At 40.6% G+C, this 22,173-nt stretch overlaps 1 protein-coding gene across 3 annotated transcripts in view; it reads right to left on the bottom strand.

The window, feature by feature from the left end:
• Positions 1 to 1,262: 1,262 nt before the first annotated feature.
• The window catches only part of CNR1 (cannabinoid receptor 1), a 28,011-nt gene continuing 7,100 nt past the window's right edge, over positions 1,263 to 22,173 (bottom strand). The window contains exons 1-2 of one of the 3 annotated variants that reach the window (XM_007471114.1): positions 6,691 to 6,776; positions 5,358 to 6,615 (exon numbers count right to left, since the gene is read on the bottom strand). In XM_007471114.1, coding sequence (XP_007471176.1) covers positions 5,358 to 6,615; positions 6,691 to 6,776 — 1,344 coding nt within the window. Of the gene's footprint in view, positions 6,840 to 22,173 lie in introns of those variants that run through there. The other 2 variants (XM_007471113.1, XM_007471112.1) reach the window with 2 other exon arrangements.

Here is a 22,173-nt window from a genome sequence, read left to right on the forward strand (position 1 = left end):
TCTTTCCCTTTGGGTATGTCACAGGGAACTATATATCTTATAATCCTCTATATTCATTACTCAGCCTTACCCAGAAACTTGCGAAGGAGTTCACAAGTAACCCAACCTGTATTTTTGAGATGTTCAGAGACCCACCCATGCTGCACATTTCATCACCTCCTAAACTAATCAGATATGTACACTCCAAATTTCCCTTACCAGCATTCCAAGGACAAGGAGTTGAAGAACAAAGATAATGTGTATTTCTCACCTTCTATATTCCAAGACTGTACGAAGAACTTCACATGTTATCACCTTCAAACCAGGAGAAACACTTACCATAGAATATTCTAAAGGGGATGGTGAAATTTTTCCAGTTGGAACCATCTGGGGGCATACCATGGCGCTTCTCGCATACCTCAATTGGTTTTCTGTTTCTACATCATTCTTAATGTATATTTCAATATAGATGGCAACATGTATTACTGATTGGTATCAGTTTTGAGTTTCAAGATGCTTGTGAAGATATTGAAATAAGTATCCTATTCCCTTCAAACCCCAGTATAAAATTTAAGAATTAAGAACACATGTCATTTGCTCTTTGTTAGAAGCATTTAGCTCGTGCAGTTAACTACAATGTTTAATAAAAGAAGAAGAAAGAAGAGTTTTAATTATAGCTATTAAAAAAATAAAGATAATCTATTTTCAAATATTTGTCAATTCATCATTTGAAAAATTTAAAGTCTTCTTTCAAAATTGACTACAAACATATTTTATTTCAGACAATAATGCTGTGTAAACTTAATTGTAATGCTTTTTTATTCATACTTCATTATAACAATTTCAAAATATTTTCTCTTATTGTTCAGATAAAAATTTATGTTTTTATAAGTTAAGTTGAAAAGTAATTATCTTTTTCACATGGTTCCAAATATATGTTATAAATTCTTTAGATTTATATATTTTACTAAGTCTGCTATGTTCCAACTTAATTTATACATTGAGAATAGTACATTTGCTTTAATTTACTTCAAAATCATTAAACGCTTTAATTAAATAATGACGTAAAAGGTATGGCAGGCTTTTGTCCTTTATTACGTGAATGATGGCTTTTTGCATGTTTTTCCTATGTTAAAAATTAATATATTAATCCAGTCTATACCCATGTCTCAAATAAAGTCTTCATTGCTCTTGGGGAACAAATCGATATTTTAGAATTTAAACCCCAAGTGTTTTAACATCAGACTGTGAAATAAGGCAGAATTCAAAGACACTGTATGTTCTTTGTGATAATCGAGAATTTTTATTTGATTCCAGGTAACTTTGGACAATAGACATGATGGGATGTTTTCTCTTCGAATAAATAACAATTTAACTACATCATTGAACTAAAATATAGCGTGGGCTTAATACATTGCAAATATTACATTAGTACTACTGCACTATAGTAATCTAATGACTGAAGCTACATTGAATAACAATCTTACTAGTACTTGTGTACAAAGTTTTATTACTAACAAAGGTATTGCAGCGGTTGCAAGGATGTCACCAGCTCAACAAACATCTAACAATACAATATTCTTCTAAGAGGAAAAGTAATCATGTTTGATTTACAGACAATAAAGAGCTTTGTTTTCCACTTGAGACATTGGAAATAAGAATCCAGATCATCTGGTATCTTAATACATATTATTACAAGGAAAGCTTTCCTTTCTTGAGCACTCTGGATCCTCAGCAGGCCTAGTACACTAAGTTTACGTGAAGATAGCTTTTAGGATGCCACAGCAATGTAAGGAAACTCTCCTATCTGAAAATTACTGATTTGTAGGCCACTGCTTAAACATCTGACTTTTTAAAAACCTATTTACATACATTCAGCCCGAACCAGTAGATAAAATGTTTTGTCTATATTACAATAGGCATTGTTAACATTTCATCAGAAGGCCAGTGCAAGACAATTGTTAATAGCCGTTGCCCAGCATTTAGGAGATTTTAAAATATCATACAAATATACAGTTAGAACACGAGAAATCTAATTTTGCTCATGATATTGGTGGTCTCTTTTACAGACATGGGATGTCAGAAATCAATCAACAGGACAGTAATTAGAATGCCATTCATCAAGGGCCAAAATTCTCATCTGGAGGTTGGGCCTGTCTCCTGCAGTGTGGATTTAGACGGCCAAAATTCCATGACACTTAATGCCACATAGACCTGACTCAAAGTGACGGGAAGCTTGGGAATCATCTCAAGTGTAGGCATATGTCTGTAGCTTCTTCTAGATCTGTGTTTCTTTTACATTTATTTCCTATGGAGTGGAAAATTAGGGGTTCTTGGAGACAGCCTTTCTTTTCTAAAGAAAACTGTCAGCCTGAGATTGAAAGGTTCATCATTACTCTGAAGAAATTGAGCAGGTTGGCATTTGGCCCTATCTAAAGACATATATGATGGTGAAATGCAAGATCAGGACACATATGTCAGCCTCAGAGGAAAGCAGATAACTCTGAAGGTAGACCTTATAAAGCTGACTGCAATCTAAATTATATTTAAATCAATGGGTCTCATTAAGGGACTAATTAATGATGATACTATTGAATAATAATTCTAATGAGTATATTCATTGGGGAGAACATTTGAGTCACTTGGGTTAGGAAATGATATTAAAAGTATCAGAGTGAATCAAACTCATTTAAGTGTTTTAAAATGAAGGTGGTGTAACACATACATGATGATATTTCACAGATATTTCTTAGAATATCAATAAGCACCAAGTTTAGTGCTGTCAGCCCCGTTGTCCCTTAATTTATTATATATGATTGAGAGCTTATAAGCACAACACTCTATAAAATCTACATTGCATACACACAAATACAGTTTCAAAAATGAATCCTGGAATTTTTCTACCAATAACAAGAATTTCATCTTCACCAGGTCTTCATAGCTGTGAGAAGAGCGTTGGTATTGCCTAGTGAGCTCTGAGATGTGTGGATTAATCTTCAGGGTAATTTAGAACAAAAGAGTGGCAATTCTTCAATGGAAACTAGACCCTGGTGAGTTTTTTCATAAATAATCTTTTCTCCTTCTAAAGAGATCTTATTAATCCTCTAGCACACTGAGCATATCATCTGCATATCACAGAGAGGTAAAGTGAGGGAACCAGCAGGCAGATTCGAGCCCTACAGACAATTAAAAGCATCTCAGCTTGGCCCACAAGCCACATTCAGCCTTACACTGCAAGAAAGGACATTGTCCCATCAGGCTGCTTGGGTACCACATAGCTAGCAATCACCAGATAAATGCTAGCTCTCTGCTTTACATCAGGCTATGCAGGCCTCCTGGTCCTGCAAAAGCCATGCTTTATCTGTTTAGGGAGAAGATAGTTTGTAAGTACAATTTGTCAGAGTCAGGTGGCTTCTTAAGCATTATCAGTGCTTACTGGGAAAGGGCCTAATTCAGAGCACCCATGGCACCATTAAGGAGTATGAAACTGGGGCGTAAGAAGAAAGCAAGCCATGCTCATCTTTATGCTTTAGCACCTCTTTGTTAATCAGGAACAGAGAAGAGGTCTGTTCTTTAAACCTATACAGACAAAGCTGGGTGCTGGGCTGTCACCAAGGGCATCTGCACGAAGTGCAGAAGCAGCCGTATGACATCCAGGCCTCAATCACGAGTGTGTCAGGTCCTCACTGCCCTCTTCTGTCTCACCCACCGTCTGATAGGCCTTCTTACCACATAAGCCGGATCTGGTAGTCCCACTGCAGTGAGCAAAGTATAGTGCCACTTAAACTGGGATCACGCTGCCTACACACACAACTAAAATATGTTACCACTGGAGGGTTTTATTTTCGAGCTACTTGCCTTATAATGACTTACATCTCCATGGACTTGATCACTATTAGGTGCTCAGAAACCAAAACACTCCCATTTCCCGACATGAACACTGTAAACACAGACCTTGACCTGAAGGTTCATTATAGATGACTCCTTGCTAAACGCTGGTCTTATGAAATACCTAAAGGTCGGTTTAGTACTCCTTGACCCAATTTCAAAGGGGGAGGGTTCTGAAGGCTTATGGTCAGTATTTTTATCAACTAGATTTCCGGAAGAACTCAATTTTAGAAACTGAATTCATGTGCAAGAGTGCATCAAGGGGAACAACTTACACGTGGTCACAGTTTTCTCACTTTAGGACATTACTAGAACAGTTACAGGATAGAAACACACACACACATACACACACACACACATTTATATTCACACTCACACACAGTATAATTTTACTGATCCAGACAATACTTCTTTTCAATTAAGAAAAAATGAGGACTCTTGTTTGGCCACCCAGGCATGAAATCTACTTAAACCTGGAATATAAGGATGCAATACTCTTCAAGAAAACAGCAATTGCACAGTGATAACAACATACATTAAGATTGACACATGCTGTCTTAAGAGGTCCAGTAAGAGCTAAAGTCTAAAGAAAGTCGGTGTCAGCCAAAGTCAATATGCAGTCTCTCTTCTGTTCTGATTGTAATCCATCACCCAACAGAACAGCTATAGTCCAGAAGATAACACAAGTCCTCGTATGAAAATGCAGGACTAAGAAATTTTTAAGTGTCAACGAATTCTGCTCAAGACTTTGGACAGTCTTCAAATTCTTCTTGTTGGATTAACAGAAAAATAAACCTTTATGGTTATTTCAATGTCGAATTTAAATAGAGATATTTGAAAAAAATATTAAGGTTTCTAAAGTTACATCATGGGCAGCAATGTTTTAAAAAGTGGTCTCATTGGCATATATCCACTGCTTATGTGCCATTGTTCTTGTAGAAGCCCACCTTGCAGTTTTGCTGGACTAGACAAATATAAATAACACATGGTAAACACTGATACACACCTCACAGGACACACTACATTTTACAAAATAGCTTTACTTTAGTACTATAACTGTTGTGAAAATGGACATCTCTGATTACTTCCGGACAAGTACATTTCACATTATAATGAAAGTTGTGATTACAAAGGCATTACTCATTTGATGGCCTTTTTCTATGGGTATTTGGGCTTCCAATTGTGTAGCCAAAAGTTCTCTCCTATTTCATTGAGACTTTGCAGGACCTTCCAGTCCCTTAAACAACAGGCTTTCTTCACCGTAAACCCCCGGAGAACTGAGTTTGAGGACCTACACTATGGAAACGTTAGAGAACTGAAAACTGATCACGCTGACAATCACCTTTTCACTGAGCGCGGTCAACTTAAAAAAATATAACCGATGAGACGACAGACTCTTCTGGGTTTCTGAGCTTTTAAAAAAGAGAGAGAGAGAGAGGGAGAGAGAGAGAGAGAATTTCTTTTCCTGTGCTGCCAGGGACGCGTCTGGCTCACAGAGCCTCGGCAGACGTGTCCGTGGACACAGACATGGTCACCTTGGCGATCTTGACCGTGCTCTTGATGCAGCTCTCCGCGGCCCTGTGGACGCTGGCTGCATTGTTGGCATGTTTGTGCAGGCAGTCCGAGTCCCCCATGCTGTTATCAAGAGGCTGCGCAGTGCCTTCGCATGAGGGGAACATGCTCCGGAAAGCATGTCTCAGGTCCTTGCTCCGCAGAGCGTAGATGATGGGGTTCACGGTGGAATTCAGCAGGCAGAGCATGCTGCAGAATGCAAACACTGTCTTAATGAGCTTGTTCATCTTCCCAAAGACGTCGTACACCATGATTGCGAGCAGAGGGCCCCAGCAGATGATCAAAACCACCAGAATCAGGACCAGGGTCTTGGCCAGCCTAATGTCCATGCGGGCTTGGTCCGGCCGGGTCACCTGCACCTTGCCGTCCTCAGACGTGTGGATGATGATGCTCTTCTGGGTACCACGCTGGATCATGCGGACGGCGTGGCTATGCGCCTTCCAGAGAATGTACATGTAGGCGTACACGATGAATAGCAGCAGCACGCTGGTGACCCCGATCCAGAACATCAGGTAGGTCTCGTCGATGAGAGGGAAAATGTCTGAGCACACGGATTGCAGTTTCTTGCAGTTCCAGCCCAGGAGAGGCAGCACGGCGATCACAATTGCGATGGTCCACATCAGGCAAAACGCCACCACGGCCTTGGGCCGGGTGACGATCCTCTTATAGGCCAGGGGCCTGTGAATAGATATGTACCTGTCGATGGCCGTGAGGAACAGGCTGCCGACGGAGGCCGTGAACGAGGCTGTGACCCCACCCAGTTTGAAAAGAAACACATTGGGGCTGTCTTTGCGGTGGAACACGTGGAAGTCGACGAAGCTGTAGACGAAGATGACGCTCCCCAGGAGGTCTGCCACGGCCAGGCTGCCGATGAAGTGGTAAGAAGGCCGACAGCGGAGGCTGCGGGAGTGGAGGATGACGCACAGCACCAGCAGGTTCTCCAGGACCGTGAAGGTGCCCAGCGTGAGGGACAGCACGGCGATGGCTAGCTGCTGGCTGGGGTTCAGAATCATGAAGCACTCCATGTCCATAAAGTTCTCCCCGCACTGAATGTTCTCGTCGTTCTCCTTGTACGAGGACAGAGACTTGTTGTAAAACTCGGTGAGGTTCACCTGGTCTGCTGGGACTAACTGGGGGTGCTCTCCCGCAGTCATCTTTTCTTGGAAGGGACTTCCCCTGAAGGAAGTTAAAGGAAATTTCTGCGGGAAGTACCCTAATTTGGATGCCATGTCCCCTTTGATGTCTTCGTACTGAATGTCATTGGCACCCACGTAGAGGAGGTCTGTGGTGATCGTTCGGAAGGTGGTATCTGCAAGGCCATCGAGAATGGACTTCATCCCCTCTGTCTTCGATTAGGCCACACTCACAATGACGGAGAAAGAGCCCCGCAGCAGGAAACCCTGATGGGAGGGAAAACAGATAAGCTGAATGGGGAGAGAACAGGGAGAATGAAAACACACGAACAACTCGCCCCCCGCCCCCCCCAAAAAACGATGGTAAACATCCCCAATATGTCCCCTTGTGTTATTTCATTCCCGTCTCTGAACATAGGTAAAATCCTTGTCCGATTCTGTCAACAAAATGTGTCGATCCTTCAGTTAAAGAAAAGCTTCCCAGGGAATTCCCTGGTGGTCCAGTGGTTAGGACTCCACACTTTCACTACCGAGGGCGTGGGTTCAGATACCTGGTCACGGAACTAAGATTCTGCAAGCCACACAGAGCAGCGAATAAATAAATAAAATAAAGCCAAGCATTTGATCAATGTACAGAAAAATATACCATAATAAAAATAAAAACACAATTAAGATTAAAAAAAGAAAAAAAACAAGAAAAGCTGTCAAAAGTTGGTGAGGTAGGGCACACACCCAACACATTTCTTTCATTATTTAAGCTCTCTGGACTTGAGTTGCTGTGGGAGGCCCACGTACCGCAGGGAGGATCTGGTGGTCAAGTGAAAGCAATGTGTTTTGGGTGTGGCTGTGTTAGGGAGTGTCTGCCACCTGGCTTCTACTATCACACACACACACACACACACACACACACACACACAGAATCCTGATGCTGGTGGGGAAAGCAACCACATGTCACACAATCTCTGCTCTTAAAGACTTTACTGCCTTGTCACACGCCTTGTCACACAGGTAAGACTGAGCATATAAGACAACCAAAGAACAACAGAGTGTGGAGTCAAGGACTGAGTCGTGTGGCCTGTGTGTTGAGCATAAACGTGGAGGAGGGGGGCTTCCCTGGCAGCGCAGTGGTTGAGAGTCCGCCTGCCGATGCAGGGGACGCGGGTTCGTGCCCCGGTCCGGGAAGATCCCACGTGCCGTGGAGCGGCTGGGCCCGTGAGCCATGGCCGCTGAGCCTGCGCGTCTGGAGCCTGTGCTCCGCAATGGGAGAGGCCACAACAGTGAGAGGCCCGCATACCGCAAAAAACAAAAACAAAAACAAAAACAAAAGCGGAGAAGGACATTGCTGGGAGCTGTAGGAAGCAAGTGGCCTTAATGGGAAGATCCAGGTCCTAGCCCTGACTCCATCAGGCACGTTTCCTCACCCAGAGGTGTTTGAACTGAGCCATGGCTGAGGTGAACTTCTAGAATGTCTATACCAGTCAAGAAAAATGTTACGAAAGGTAAATTTGCACTGATGCTCCCGGAAAGAACAAGATCTTTAACACTGGAAAGTAGTCACAATGGACAGTGCTTCCAGACAGCGACTTCCATGAGCGGTGAGGTGACACCAGCACACACTGGAGGATGGGAGAAAGACCTGATCATTCAAACCTTTCCAGGTGGATGGCACTGGAAGTAAGGATGGCTGAGAGGAGCGGCCAGATTTTCAGGGCTCTTCAATTCTCAGCAAGGCAATCTGGCTCTGTTTCAAAATAAATGGCCAGAGAATTGGTGTTCCTATTTATAAATATTTGTTTAAAATGTGGCTATTGGGCTCTTTAGCTTATATATTAGAAATACTGAGGGCAGTCCAAGATGGCGGTGTAGAAAGTTCCAGAACCCCCTCCTCCCAGAGGCCCACCTAATCTACAGCTACAAATGGAACAATTCCCTCTGAAAAAGACTTGAAAACCAGCTGAATGGCACTTCACAACAAACGATAAAAGGGCCACATCAAGGCGTGTGGGAGAGGCAAATCATGATGTCGTATACCTGAAATTAAGGGAATGTTCAATGTCAATGATCTCAGTATAAATAAATAAAGAAGAAATATTAGAAGTATGGAGTGATATCTACAATCATTTTAAAAATCATAAAAGCCAATATTTTACTCACTAATTGTCTTTTTGTTGTTCCTAAACATATCACACTGTATTGAGGGGGGAAAAGATAGGCATTAGCTTGGATCCAATTAAAATGTTCTGAATCCTCCTGCTAAAATACAGAGATCCCACCTATCTGAATTAATAATTCATTTATTCATCCATTCAACAAATTGTGGCACACCCAGTACATGCCAGGCACTGTACTAGGCACTAAGAACAGAACAGTATCCAGAAAGAGCCCCTGACGACACGGAGTTCAGTGAAGCAGAGGAGACAGGCTGACCCTGTAAGTATGAGAAAGCATTGTAACAGCTACAGTCAGGGACATACAGGATGCTGTGGGAGCAGCCGTCTGGGTGTTGAAGGCGGCTTCCCCAAGGAAAGGATGTTTATGCCAAGAGTATGTAGAATTAATGTGGGTGGAGGCAGGACATGGAGACACAGAAAAAAATTTTTAATGAATACCTGAAGTGCCATGATGCGGTTTTTGTTCTGTTTGTCTAGTAATTGGGAATAGGCACAACATGCTAAATGTGGCCCAAGTTCCCACATTCTGCCACCTCTAAGTCCAGGCCACCATCACTGCTCACCAGAACCCGAGTGCCAACCACGTGGCCAGTTTTCCTGCCTTTCTCTGGACTGATCCCTTTTTTTTTTTTTTTTTTTAAACATTAGTTTTGCAGTAGTAGCTGTTTTAAGTTTGATGTGCCATGTGGCCACTCTTTGCTTTAGGTTTTTCTTTTGTAAAATTCAGATTATAAAAGTAACTTCCTTAAAGTGATTTTTATGGATTAAATGAAAACTATTCCACAAAATTAATCCATTAAATGAAAATTTATGTTAAATATCTCACTGTATCTTTTAATTGCTCAATAAATTTATTTACTAATTTATTGATACTATTGTCACTATTATAATCCCATAATGGTTTTATGTATAGATAACTAAAACTGTGTCAGGGCAGGCGGACTCTCAACCACTGCGCCACCAGGCAAGCCCTGGACTGATCCCCTTTTGATCACTTGCCAAATAAATAGCTGCTGCCGTGATGTTCATAAAACAGGCGGCTGATTACGTGACTCCCCTATTTCAACCTCTTTGCCCTAAAGACCAAGTTCAAGTTCGTTCACGAGGTTTCCCTTTCAGGCCCATGCTCTCCAGACCATCCCACGCAGCTCTTCTCTCTGCCATCTGTGTCAGCCCAGCTGAGGGCCTTTCAGATCTGACCCTCACTCCCTGTGCCCAGAGCTCTCCACATTCTGTTCTCCCTGAGCAGGAAAGCTCTCTACCTCCATCCCCACACCCATAGGATGAAGTCCAGTAAAAGGCTTCCTTCCCAGGGTTATCTAGCCTCTGACTGTCTCTCCATCCCTCCTCTCACCATTCCTGGACTCGCCACTATACCAGATAATTTGGTTCCATGAACACACCAAATCCATTGCTTTTCAACTTGGTGCTTTTGCTTCCACTGCTTTGCACACTCCTCTGAGCAAACACCCTTTCCCTTCCTCCACCTGGTCAACTCCTTCCCCCAGTTTGATGTAGCTCCCCTGCTCCCATCATACCCTCTTTGGGGCTCCTAGAATATCCAGATAGAGTTCTACAATGATGTCCATGGTGTTTACTAAATATTCTACTATTTCTCTGTGTTTGCATCTGTTTTGCCCCTCCCTCCCACCCACTAGGTAGTAAGCTCACTGAGGGAAGGAATTTTATTTATCTTAGTGTTTATTCATACCATTTAATGTAATGCCTAGTGTATAGCAGGGGGCCCTACATAAGCTGGTTGATTGAACATATGTATTTCAAAAGAGAAAAAAAATCCCTTTCCTATTCAAGGTGGGGGAGGGAGTCACCCAATCATAATGGGAATAAATAAGCATGTAGCTTGAATCAGGGTATCTATCCTAAATAGCTGCCCGATCCATTCGTGCTAGAAAAATGCTCTATTTAGATGAGGTAACTGACATTGTAAATGAAAGCTGCCTGTGTAATGATTACCTAGCCTAAATACTCATGGAATGAGCCACATGACACAGCCAACTTTGGCTAGATAGAGGTAAAGGAGAATACCGGCAATATTTTACCGGATGGTGAACAAAGCAAGCGTGACAGGTAAGTCAGGAGGGCACTCTTAGCTCCTTCATGGTCCTCTAGCCCTTTCGCACGATCAGCATAGCCTGCAATGACAGTTTGGAGGCACCACCAAACCAAGGGCCCCGAATCATCCATGGCTAATTTCTGGCATCACTCAGGAACTTACTGCTTCTTCTCTGAGCTGTTTCTGCACACCCTGCACACTGGCAAAGGGCAAGGCACACAAGGGCTGGGAATTGCTCAGCCAGAGGCAGGAGCACTAGTGCACAGACCACACAGGGACACCCAGTGTCCACCGAGAGTCTGATAAAGCCCAACCAGGTGTCCCGGGGAGGTTGTCTAGTTGTGGAGGATATAAAAATAAAGGATGCAGAAATCAAAGACTGAAGTTCAACAGCCACAATGGTTGCCCTGCACATCCTGGTCCCTCTATTACAATCTCTCCTGAGTCCCCAGCTCAGCCTGGCTCCACCTGTTCACTCTCAAGTGTCCTCAAGTTCCCTGTTCAGCCATCTGTCTGTCATATCCTTTCTCACATCCCCGGCTCTTCCAGAAAATGTCCTACATGTGCCCACCACTGGGCCACGTCTCTTGAGTCAAGTCTGCTCTTTGTGTAAACTTACATTTGCTCAACAACTCCACTTACATAGGAAAGTGTTCATGGAATAGGTAGGACCCAGAAGATAGCCACAATCTGTGAGGGCCGCTAATGGTCCTGGCACATCCTCAAATCTTACTTTTGCTTCTCAACTGCCACCCATACTGAAACACACAGCATCCTGGCCTGGGAGATGGCTCCCTGCTCCTTGAATCACCCTTGCACACCTTCCTCCTTTCCTCCTACCCCTCCCTCTGTCTGAAATACTCATTTCCAAGTTGTGTTTCTGAGATAAATTATCTTTACCTCCTTGACCTGCCCTTTGCACCAGGGAGAGCTAGTCCCCCAGTTTTCCCCTCTATTATAGACCTCATCATAGCATTTATGCATAAGTTTACATATTTATTTCCATAACTAGAATGTGCTTTCCAAGCACAGGACTGGCGTCTTCTTTTTCTTACGTGACTCACTGACCTGATAACATGATAGCAGGCGTAGGGGGGATGGGGGAGGCTGGGCTCCCTTAGAAATCTTCCCATGAACCTAATACAGTGGCAGTTGAATTTTATTAACTGATCCATGAAAGCCGTGACTTAATAATATATATTTGCCTTTTCTTAAAATTAGAAGAGAGAAAGGTAACTAGCTCAATGGACATTTGGCCGGAAGATCAAAGTTTGAGCCCAACATTTCCAAGCAGCTACTCGGGGACAGTCCATGACCTCCAACCCATAAGTCATCTTCTCTCAAGTAACTAATTCTCCTTTCACACTGCCTAATTAAAACTTAATTTATTTGACATTTTGATGATTTATATGTATATATTCCATTCATACAATTCAAAATGTACAAAAGGATATACAGCAAAGGGTCAACCTAAGCTCTCCCATTCTGATGTTCCAGCCAACCAGTTTTCCTCCTTAGAGGCAAGAAGTTTCTTGGTACTCCTTGCAGCGATATTCCATGCATATTCAAGCAAATATATCTACATTTATCCCCTCTTTCTTTTCTTTTTAACAAATACTAATATAGGTACTGTTTGGCACCTTGCTTTTCCACCTAAAAGTATATGTGAAGACAGTTCCACATCAGTACACAAAACCTCCCTCCTCATTTAGCAGCTGCCTTGAGTATCTGTTAGATGAATGTGACCTGCCTCCTATGGACGCAGGTTTAGCTTATTTATCAACTCTTACTATTACAAATAATGCAGCCATGTCATGTTTCACATTTCTTACAGTATTGTGAATAATCTCTCTAGTCACTCAAGCTCACACCCCACACTTACCCTGGATTCCCTCTCCTCGGCCTCTATAATCAGGTAGACCACTAAGTCTTGCTGATTTTTCCCCTTTTAAGCACATATGGAGAGCTTGTTATGTGCAGCTGGCCCTCTGAGCCTCTGATGTATATCAAATTATTTTCACAGTAGCCCTGTGAGGTAGATGCCATTATTATCTCCATTTTACAGTTGAAAGGCACAGAGAGGGTAAGTAATTTGCCATTCACACAGCTAGTAAGGGCAGAGCCAGAATGAACTCAGATATTCTGATTCTAGAGCAGTGTTGTCCGATAAAATTGGAACACAGAAGGCTGCTGGACATCCAATATAAGATGCACATTTTTTTTGTTTTTGGTGGTGGGAATGTAAGTTGGTGCAGCCACTATGGAAAGCAGTATGGAGGTTCCTCAAGAAAACTAAAAATATTTTATGATCCAGCAATCCCACTCCTGAGCATATATCCAGAGAAAACTATAATCCAAAAAGATACATGCGGGGCTTCCCTGGTGGCACATTGGTTAAGAATCCGCCTGCCAATGCAGATGACACGGGTTCGAGCCCTGGTCCAGGAAGATCCCACATGCTGCGGAGCAACCAAGCCCACGCGCCACAACTAGTGAGCCTGCGCTCTAGAGCCCGTGAGCCACAACTACTGAAGCCCATGTGCCACAACTACTGAAGCCTGCGTGCCTACAGGCCATGCTCCCCAACAAGAGAAGCCACCGCAGTGAGAAGCCCTTGCACTGCAACAAAGAGTAGCCCCCGCTCGCCACAACTAGAGAAAGCCCACACACAGCAACAACGCAACATAGCCAGTAAATAAATAAATGAATAAATAAAATAAATCTATTAAAGAAAGAAAAAAGATACATGCACCCAGTGTTCATAGCAGCACTATTTGCAATAGCCAAGACATGGAAGCCACCTAAGTGTCCATCAGCAGATGAATGGGTAAAGAAGATGTGGCACATATATACAATGGAATAGTACTCAGCCATAAAAAAGAATGAAATAATGCCATTTACAGCAATATGGATGGACTTAGAGATTATCATACTAAGTGAAGTATGTCAGAAAAAGACAAATACCATACGATATCACTTATACGTGAAATCTAAAATATGACACGAATGTATTTACGAAACAGAAACAGACTTACATAGAAAACAAACTTACGGTTACCGAAGAGGAAAGGGAGTGGGGGAGGGATAAATTAGGAGTTTGGGATTAGCAAATACAAACTACTGCATATAAAATAGATAAACAACATGGTCCTACTGTATAGCATAGGGAACTACATTCAGTATCCTGTAATAAACCATAATGGAAAAGAATATGAAATATATATATATCAGTTATATATATATAACTGATACACTTTGCTGTACACCAGAAACTAACACAACATTGTAAGTCAATTATTCTTCAACAAAAAATTAAATTTAAAAACAGGCACGTTTTTTTCACACACATTTTAACATCCCTGAAATTAGAGTGTATCTTATAGAGGGTATCATAGTTTCGTTGTCACAGAGCCTCTCCAGCTGGGGCCCCCCCGATGGGGTCAAGGACATGCCCTCCCAGAGTCACCCTCCTCCAATTCCAGGAACTCTGTGGGCTTGCTCCTGGGGTCTGTCCTCCTGGAGGCCACCGGAGGTAGCTGTTTGTGGGGGAAGCGGTGTGAGGATGGGCAGGCTGGGCCGATCACATGCATGTGCCTGCATGCGTGTGTCCTCGTGGTGCAGTGTGGGTGGGAGCAGAAGGGGGCGGGCAAAGGTGGCTCCCCCGCACCATCATGTTTTGCTGTCTAACTCCAAGGAGGCCAAAAATTCTAAATTTGAACCTGGCCTTGCGGGCCCTCGTGAAGGCATATTTGTCAAGGTAAGAGGCTGGAACATACTTTATTTAGTAGTTTATGAGCTTGATTTATAGCTTCAAAATATTTTTTTAAAAAAATGGAATGCAAGCCACATAGGCAATTTTAAAGTTTCCATTATCGAGGGTAAAAAGAAAAAGGTAAAAGGTGAAATTAATTTTAATAATATATTTTATTTAACTCAATACATCCAAAATATTATCCTTTCAATATGTGGAACTAGCCACATTTCAAGGGCTTAATAGCCACATATGGCTAGTGGCTACCATATTGGATATTGACAGGTTTGGAGCTGCTTTCAACCTTTATTTTTTTTTTGCGGTACGCGGGCCTCTCACTGTTGTGGCCTCTCCCGTTGCGGAGCACAGGCTCCGGACGCACAGGCTCAGCGGCCATGGCTCACGGGCCCAGCCGCTCCGCGGCATGTGGGATCTTCCCGGACCGGGGCACAAACCTGCGTCCCCTGCATTGGCAGACGGACTCTCAACCACTGCGCCACCAGGGAAGCCCTGCTTTCAACCTTTATGATACATCATCTCCCTAACCTAAGACAGGGATGCTACTATCTCCCTTCTTTTCCCCACTGATTCCAGCCAGTCCAAGCACCAGTAATGGAGAGCACACTGAATTAGGAGTTAGCAAACCAAGATTAGTGTCAGACCTGTATTTGGGTAAGTAGTTACTCTTTCTAAAGCTCATTATTTCATCTGTAAAATGGGAAGGAGAAGGAGTAGGAGGATGCCTCCATCATAGAATTGTTCTGAAAGTTACATGAAAAAAATAGTGCACGTGAAGAACTTAACATAGTGCCTGGCACAAAATTTAAGTCTTCAATAATTATTAATTATTATTATCATTACTTAGTATAATGGCTCTTTGCCATATACTAATTATACTTCCAGATAATTCATTGACTTAATTAGATCATAGGCTACTTATTCAATTTTTATTTTTGTCTCAGCACTTAAAGCATGAAGCAAGTATAAGATACACACATGGGTGAGGGAGGAGGAAACTTTATTGAATGTCTATTACATGCCAGGCATTTGAGAGACTCTGCATATATTCTATCGTGAAATTGTCATGACAACTCTATCAGGTGCTTATTTATAATCCCCGTGTCGCAGATAAGGAAGTGGAGACCATTAGATTTTAAATAAATTGTCCAGAACATGAAGAGCTTGTAGCTGAACCCATGTCTCTCAGACACCAGAGTTTCTGCTTTGGGACTTTATACATGCTTTTAAGCATTAACAGTAGCTAGGATAAAGCCATTTTGCATCTTATAGTATATTCTAGCCTTCCAGCTTCTTACAAACATGAATTATGGCATTTTGCCAATAGTAATTAAGACTACCTCCTACTAAATCGCTCTTTCCTATCCCAGCCCATCTAGGTAAATCTGCCTACTGGCATGTCCTCAAGGATGAAAATTTTAGTATTTGGAAGAGGTATAAAGCTTCTTCAGTTAAGACGAAGGATCACAAACCTTATTTCAATAATTCAAAACATGTGTGCCTGTGATTTACTCTATATTAAGATCACCACATATGTGATCACAATTTCCCACTTTAATGTGACCAAGCACTTTCATTAAAAAAAAAAAAAAAAACAGCTTGTTAAAACCTGAGTCAGGGCACAGTGTGGTTATGAAATATAGAGTAATTTCTACCCAATATAAGCCAACTTTTTAATTAAAGAATACAGTTAAAAATATACATGGATTTTGTGTAGTTCAAGGATCTTAGCAATGTCAAAATGCCACTGTGCACAGGCTATTTTAACAGTTAATGGGATCATGGCAAGAAAATTGTGCTCTACATTTTGGTAACCCTTTATTTTTACATTTGGATTATTACAGTAATTCCCACCTTACTATTATTTATTTATTTTTTTGTATTGAGAGTTTTCTTTGAGAGTTCATTAGTAATATAGTTTAGGCTTTGGGGGATGCAGCTACCATTAATTTTGTTTTTGTTTGCTACTGGGAAAATCATAATTGGAAATTTCCAGCAAGATGTGTAGATACACCTATTAAAGAAGCAGTTGGGTTTTGTTACCATTATAGTAAAGAATGATTGAATGACATTTAAAGGGGATTTTCCTAGAATTCTGCTTTTAAAAATATAAGGAACATAGTCTAACGATTTAGGCTGTAAATCATGCCTTTATAACAATAATAAAAATACTTTAATATATTGAATCTATTATTTTTTTTTAAACTTCAATTTTTAGAGTAACATCACCTGTTCTTTTTGCCCACCTCTCTATGCACACCTGCCTTTCTCCATCCACTACCTCCAAACTTATACATCAACTAGAAGGCTATGGTGTCATCAAGAAATTGTTGTGGATTTGGCAGCAGTATGCAGTTTTTTAAAAAAGTCTATTCAGAGTCTGTATCTTTGTTTCTATAACCATTAAGGGTACAAAACATCCATGTTCTGATTAGGATGAACATGGAGTAGGTCCTCAAAACAAGACTTCAAATAAAGCCTTTTCAATACCAGTATAATTTAATGGCAGGCTATTTTATTTTATTTTATTTTATTTTTTTAAGAAAGGTCTAAGAAGGAGGTGGAGAAATAGAAATTAAGTGAGGTGTGCAGAGACCACAGATTACTGAACACTGATATTATAGCTCCCAATTCCCAGTCCTGTGTCCTGTCAAATGTCTACTCAATGATATTAGAAGATCATTTGATTAATAGTAAGGGGGCACTTTTGTGGGTTGTTTTGAGGATAAATGTACAAGCATCTGTGTAGCAAATAAAAGACATGGATGAAGAGTGGTGACACAGTGTCAAGGGCACAGAATTAAGATCTGGAAGGCTTGGAATCTACTTTTAAATAGCAGGCTATTTTAGACGTCATTTCCCCACTGAAGACCTTCTTTGTTTCAGAGGGACACTTCAGTAATTTAGATATTTGGCACTGTTGATTCTGGAGTCAAAATCCTTGCAGCGTCTCTGGGGGAACAGGCACTAGAGAGTATTTGCTTCCTGCAGGATGTCATGTCCAGGAAGGCAGAAAACCCTCTGGAAGCATCAGAAGACCGGCGCTCCCAATATAGTTACAGGCTGTATCAGCCGACCAGGCTCCTTTTCTAGATTCTAAGTTTGTAAATGCTTTAAGGAAATAATCCCAAGCTCATCACGTCTAGATTGATAGACGTCCAGGATATCAAACGTAGGAGCCATAGGTCTTTTCTCAATCGTGTTGTTTTCCTTAGTTTGTTGGTTCTGTCTTGCTCTGCTTGGTTAACCTTATAAAAGAGCCTTGCGAATGGTTCAAGAGAACGAAGGTGCCAGTGGATATATTTGTTTGTTATTTTCCATTCATTTCTGGGAACAAGTCTGGTTTCTCTTAATTTGATCAAGAAAAATAACTTGCTAATGTATTTCTCTAAAGTCAGTAGGGAAAATTTTAGTTGACTCTTATAACTGCGTTATTTCTAAGGCACGTCCTTAATGTACACTGGCAGATCTCACGGGCCAACTTCACAACTTGATGAATGATGCTTCTGTTACAGCTGAATGGGCAACTGAGTCTGTTCTAACTCTTACCTAACCAGTTGAGTTTTCTAATTATTAAAGTAGTTTGGTCACTTATTGCACCATCTTCCATAGCAAAGTCAAAGATTGACTTAATTATCCTGATAATTTAGGCAAAAATACATAATTCTTCTTCCTTGTGTTAATGTTCTCTCTCTTTCCCATAGAGAAAAGAAAATTCCATTGTGCTTGTAATGCTCGGTTGGTTCTGAAAGGCTTAGCTTTTCTTATATTTTGTAACATAGAGCAGAAGTTATTAAATGTACCCTTTTCTCTGGTCTATTCTTACTAACAATGTGAGTGTTACATTTTTCATTAAAAATATCAATTATTAAGAACCAGATAGACATTAGGACACTTATAAGGCTATATTTCTGTTGAAATTTAACCTGAAGTATGCATAATTATTTAACATTTATAGGCTTCTTAAAGCATAAAGAATTTCAGGGCTCAAGAAATGATGCCTTTAAACTACATCAAATTAAGCACTCACTATTAGGTAAAAATGCTAGGAGGAAAGCCAATCACAAAAGCAAATTAATGATACAGATGAACTGATTCCTTAGATCTGCTGACTTTTATAACCAATTCCATTAATCATTTAATTTTGCTCCACTGTTTTGATGTTTCCTCCTACCAAGTGCCTTTGCTTGTTTGGCGCGGGGGGGAGTGGGGTAAGGGAGATACATTTTCTATATAAGCTGTAAAAGGAGCATAATTGAAGCAGCCTTCCCTTAAAATAGAATTTGAAAAGTGTTCAACTCAATAGAAGCCCTGGCCCATATACAAAATAGTCCATAAGATTGTCTTTATCTTGTATGAGGTTTGATCAATAAAGGCCGAAAGCAATAGGCAGGTAATCTTGACAGTTCATTGCCAAGGACAACAGTGGTTTAAAGCGTGCTGCATGTTGTCCAATGGAGCAGCATACTTTTCAGTTTCTTCATTCATCTTTCAACAAAAAGTATCTTCTCTATGAATCCATGAACAGACACATGAAGGCCAACTAAAAACAGAGTCTTGTTTCCCCGGGCTGAAATCTCAGTGATTGGGTGACTAGGGTGATTAAATGTACGACAGAGAAAATTCCAGTTCCCAAATATTTTCAATCAGAAACATGTTTATGTGCCATGCATCATGCTAAGGATATGTATTATTTTTTAATATTTACATGAATTAGGTGCTATTACAATTCCCATTCTACATATGAGAAAACTGAGGCTTAGAGAGGTACAGCTTTGCCCAGCGTTTCCCACTAGAGAGAATGAAGTTAGAACTTCAACCCAAGTCTGTATAACTCAACGTCCCTGCTCTCAACTTCGAGGTCCAGGAACCATTTAATAAGACAGTCTTCTTTCCACTTCTAAGGAAAGGGAAGAATCAATTTTGAGAAAGGAGGTAATAAATAGTACTTAATAATTTTACACAATGAACAAACTAAAATCTGAAGGAATGCTCTGTTGACAGAAAAAAGTTGCCCGTAGCACTTGCAAATCATCCTTGTCCCATGGGCTTTAGGGACAAAGTATGAGAATTAACTATAAGCTATAAATCCTAGCCTTGGATTAGCACCTTATTTGCAATCAATGGCTGTTGGCAAGTAATAAATAAAATCTAACTTGTCTTTGCCACTAATTTTAAAAATTACATATATATATTTTTATTCAGTAGTCAATTATAAAGATTATGGACAGTTATGATAGTTTCCACGACACCAGCGAGGAACAGAGAGGGCACCTTCTTTAGGTCTGAATGAGACATGACTGTTGTTAGACGACAAAAGCTTGAGACATCCATTGCGCATACGGAGCTATTCAAACTCAAAGGAAATCACTCCACTTCCCACCATGAGCAGGGTGGTTTTCTTAAGGCCCAGAGAGAGGATGCCACTCTCTGGTCAGTTCTTAAGATCTTGCCTGGAATCAGGGCAGAAGAAACTATGTAATCGTCATTTGGGCTCCAACAAGGGCGTGCCTGTGACTCACTCTTGGCGCCCAAAGGGCACACAGCTGTGTTACTACAGCAAGGCGGCAGATGGATATAAAGTTATTGGCCCCTTACATGCTTCGTGTAACATATTTTTGTTGGGCACGTGCTCTGTGCTAAACACTGTAGACATTGTCTATTCACGTATCACACCTGGATAATGGATACAGGTCAAGGAAGCAAGGGAAATGATTCTCCATTCCAACCAACCCATCCAATAAGGCCCATCCATCTGCCCTTCCCCTCCCACAGAAGACAGAGTTGAGCAGGATATGAATACAAGTAATAGACAGATGATACTTAATCATCAAATAGTACTGGCTTGGGTAAATTCCCTTCCTATATGTGCTTTGAGGTTTTCTCCCTGGAGAGATGATTGGCAATGCTGAGTCATCCCACAGCAGCCTTTCTTGGGTCTAAACCCTTCAGATCATGAACACCTTGAGAGTAGGGACCTGTACTATATGGTCTTGAATGTCCTCTGCCTGGCACAGTGCCTGGCACAGGGTATGTACTCAATGCCTGTTTACTAAATGAATGTTGGCAGTAGAGCAGAGCTATCCTAGCAGAATGACTTTTAACTGAGAATACTTTTCCTTGGCATAAAGTCAGTTGATCATTAGGGAAGTAAACCTGAGTCTTGGTCTCATACAAACGTCCAAGTGGAAAGAACTGTAACCAGATGTAAAAGTTACATGAAAGGCATCAATAACTGTTTATCCCAGGATCTTTGATCTCAGTATCAAACAGAAATTATATTGATGGCAAGTAGAAGTTATGGGCAAGATCAGGTATTTACTTTCTATTCTGATTCTTCTTCAGCCTGAGTATGTACTATGGACCTCAATGTTTTGCCATATAACAATGATATATAAGGAGATTTTTGTGAGATGCGCAACTGTGAATGAATCCTAACTATATGCTGTTGATAGACCTTTGAAGACAGTGTATGAAATTATGATTACAATGGACTTTTTCCTTCCCTCAAATGCATGCTATTATGCACTGATTTTTCCCAGATGGGTTTCTGCGTGTGTGTGTCTTCAAATCAACTTATCAAGAGAAGTTATGTGAAAATTCAACCACTAGATGGAGTGGCTTTTATAAGCCCTCAGGAATCAATCTGTTACTCTGTTCAGTGGACATGGTTCTTACTTTGGTTGAGCAACTTTTCCTGCTAACAACACTTTATGTGTTTTACAACTGAATTAATTTAAACATAAATGAGAAAATATGTTAAAGAGGGTTATTATTATTGCCTACAAAAACAAAATTTCTAATTGCTTTTCTGAGGCAAAAAGGCATTGAGAAAATTTAATATATTGATAAAACTTAATTGTGAGTATTTGGAATTGTGCCTCAAGAAAGTAATTAAGAATGAGTAAAGGAAAGTAGTTATACTGAAAACAAATGGCACGTTTATGCCAAGAGATGCTAAAAGTAAGAATGGAATGTCTCAGGAGCCCAAAATCAATTCTAATAACAAACTCAACTCATTTCTATTTTATGAAACATTTGGCTTTCCAATTTTCAAATATAAAATCACCAACACAGGTCATAACTCTGAGATGAAAAAGAATGGAAAATTATTTTCTATCATTACAGAAGCTAAAATGAAATATTTCACAAGAGAAGTTAATATTTGTTTAAATACTCATACAAATCAAGGATACACTTGTTTTCTAAATAATTCAATTTCCTTCCTATCATTTTCTCACTGGAGTAATTTTAAACATTTTTATTGTGTGTAAGTTCAGGATTCCACTTAAACATGATTTTAAAAACTAGGTACTTACATATCACCTACTTTAGTTGAAAATCACTTAATAAAAAAAAATTTTCAGTGTGTATGAACAATACAAGATATAAACAGAAAAATATGCTTTCAAGATGTAAATTATAATGTACAAACAGAACTAGAAGAACTTGGTTTCAGTAATGTTCTGGAAATGTAGTAACAAACTGGATGCAAGTACAGAGTTTTTATGCCATTGAAACCATGAGGTAGTTCTATTACACTTAAGAGTTTGACCTTGAATCATGGTTTGTGTGCTACAACTATGT

This window comes from Lipotes vexillifer, unplaced genomic scaffold (assembly GCF_000442215.2).
Source record: "Lipotes vexillifer unplaced genomic scaffold, Lipotes_vexillifer_v1.1 scaffold1446, whole genome shotgun sequence".
In the NCBI taxonomy this organism is placed as follows: Eukaryota; Metazoa; Chordata; class Mammalia; order Artiodactyla; family Lipotidae; genus Lipotes; species Lipotes vexillifer.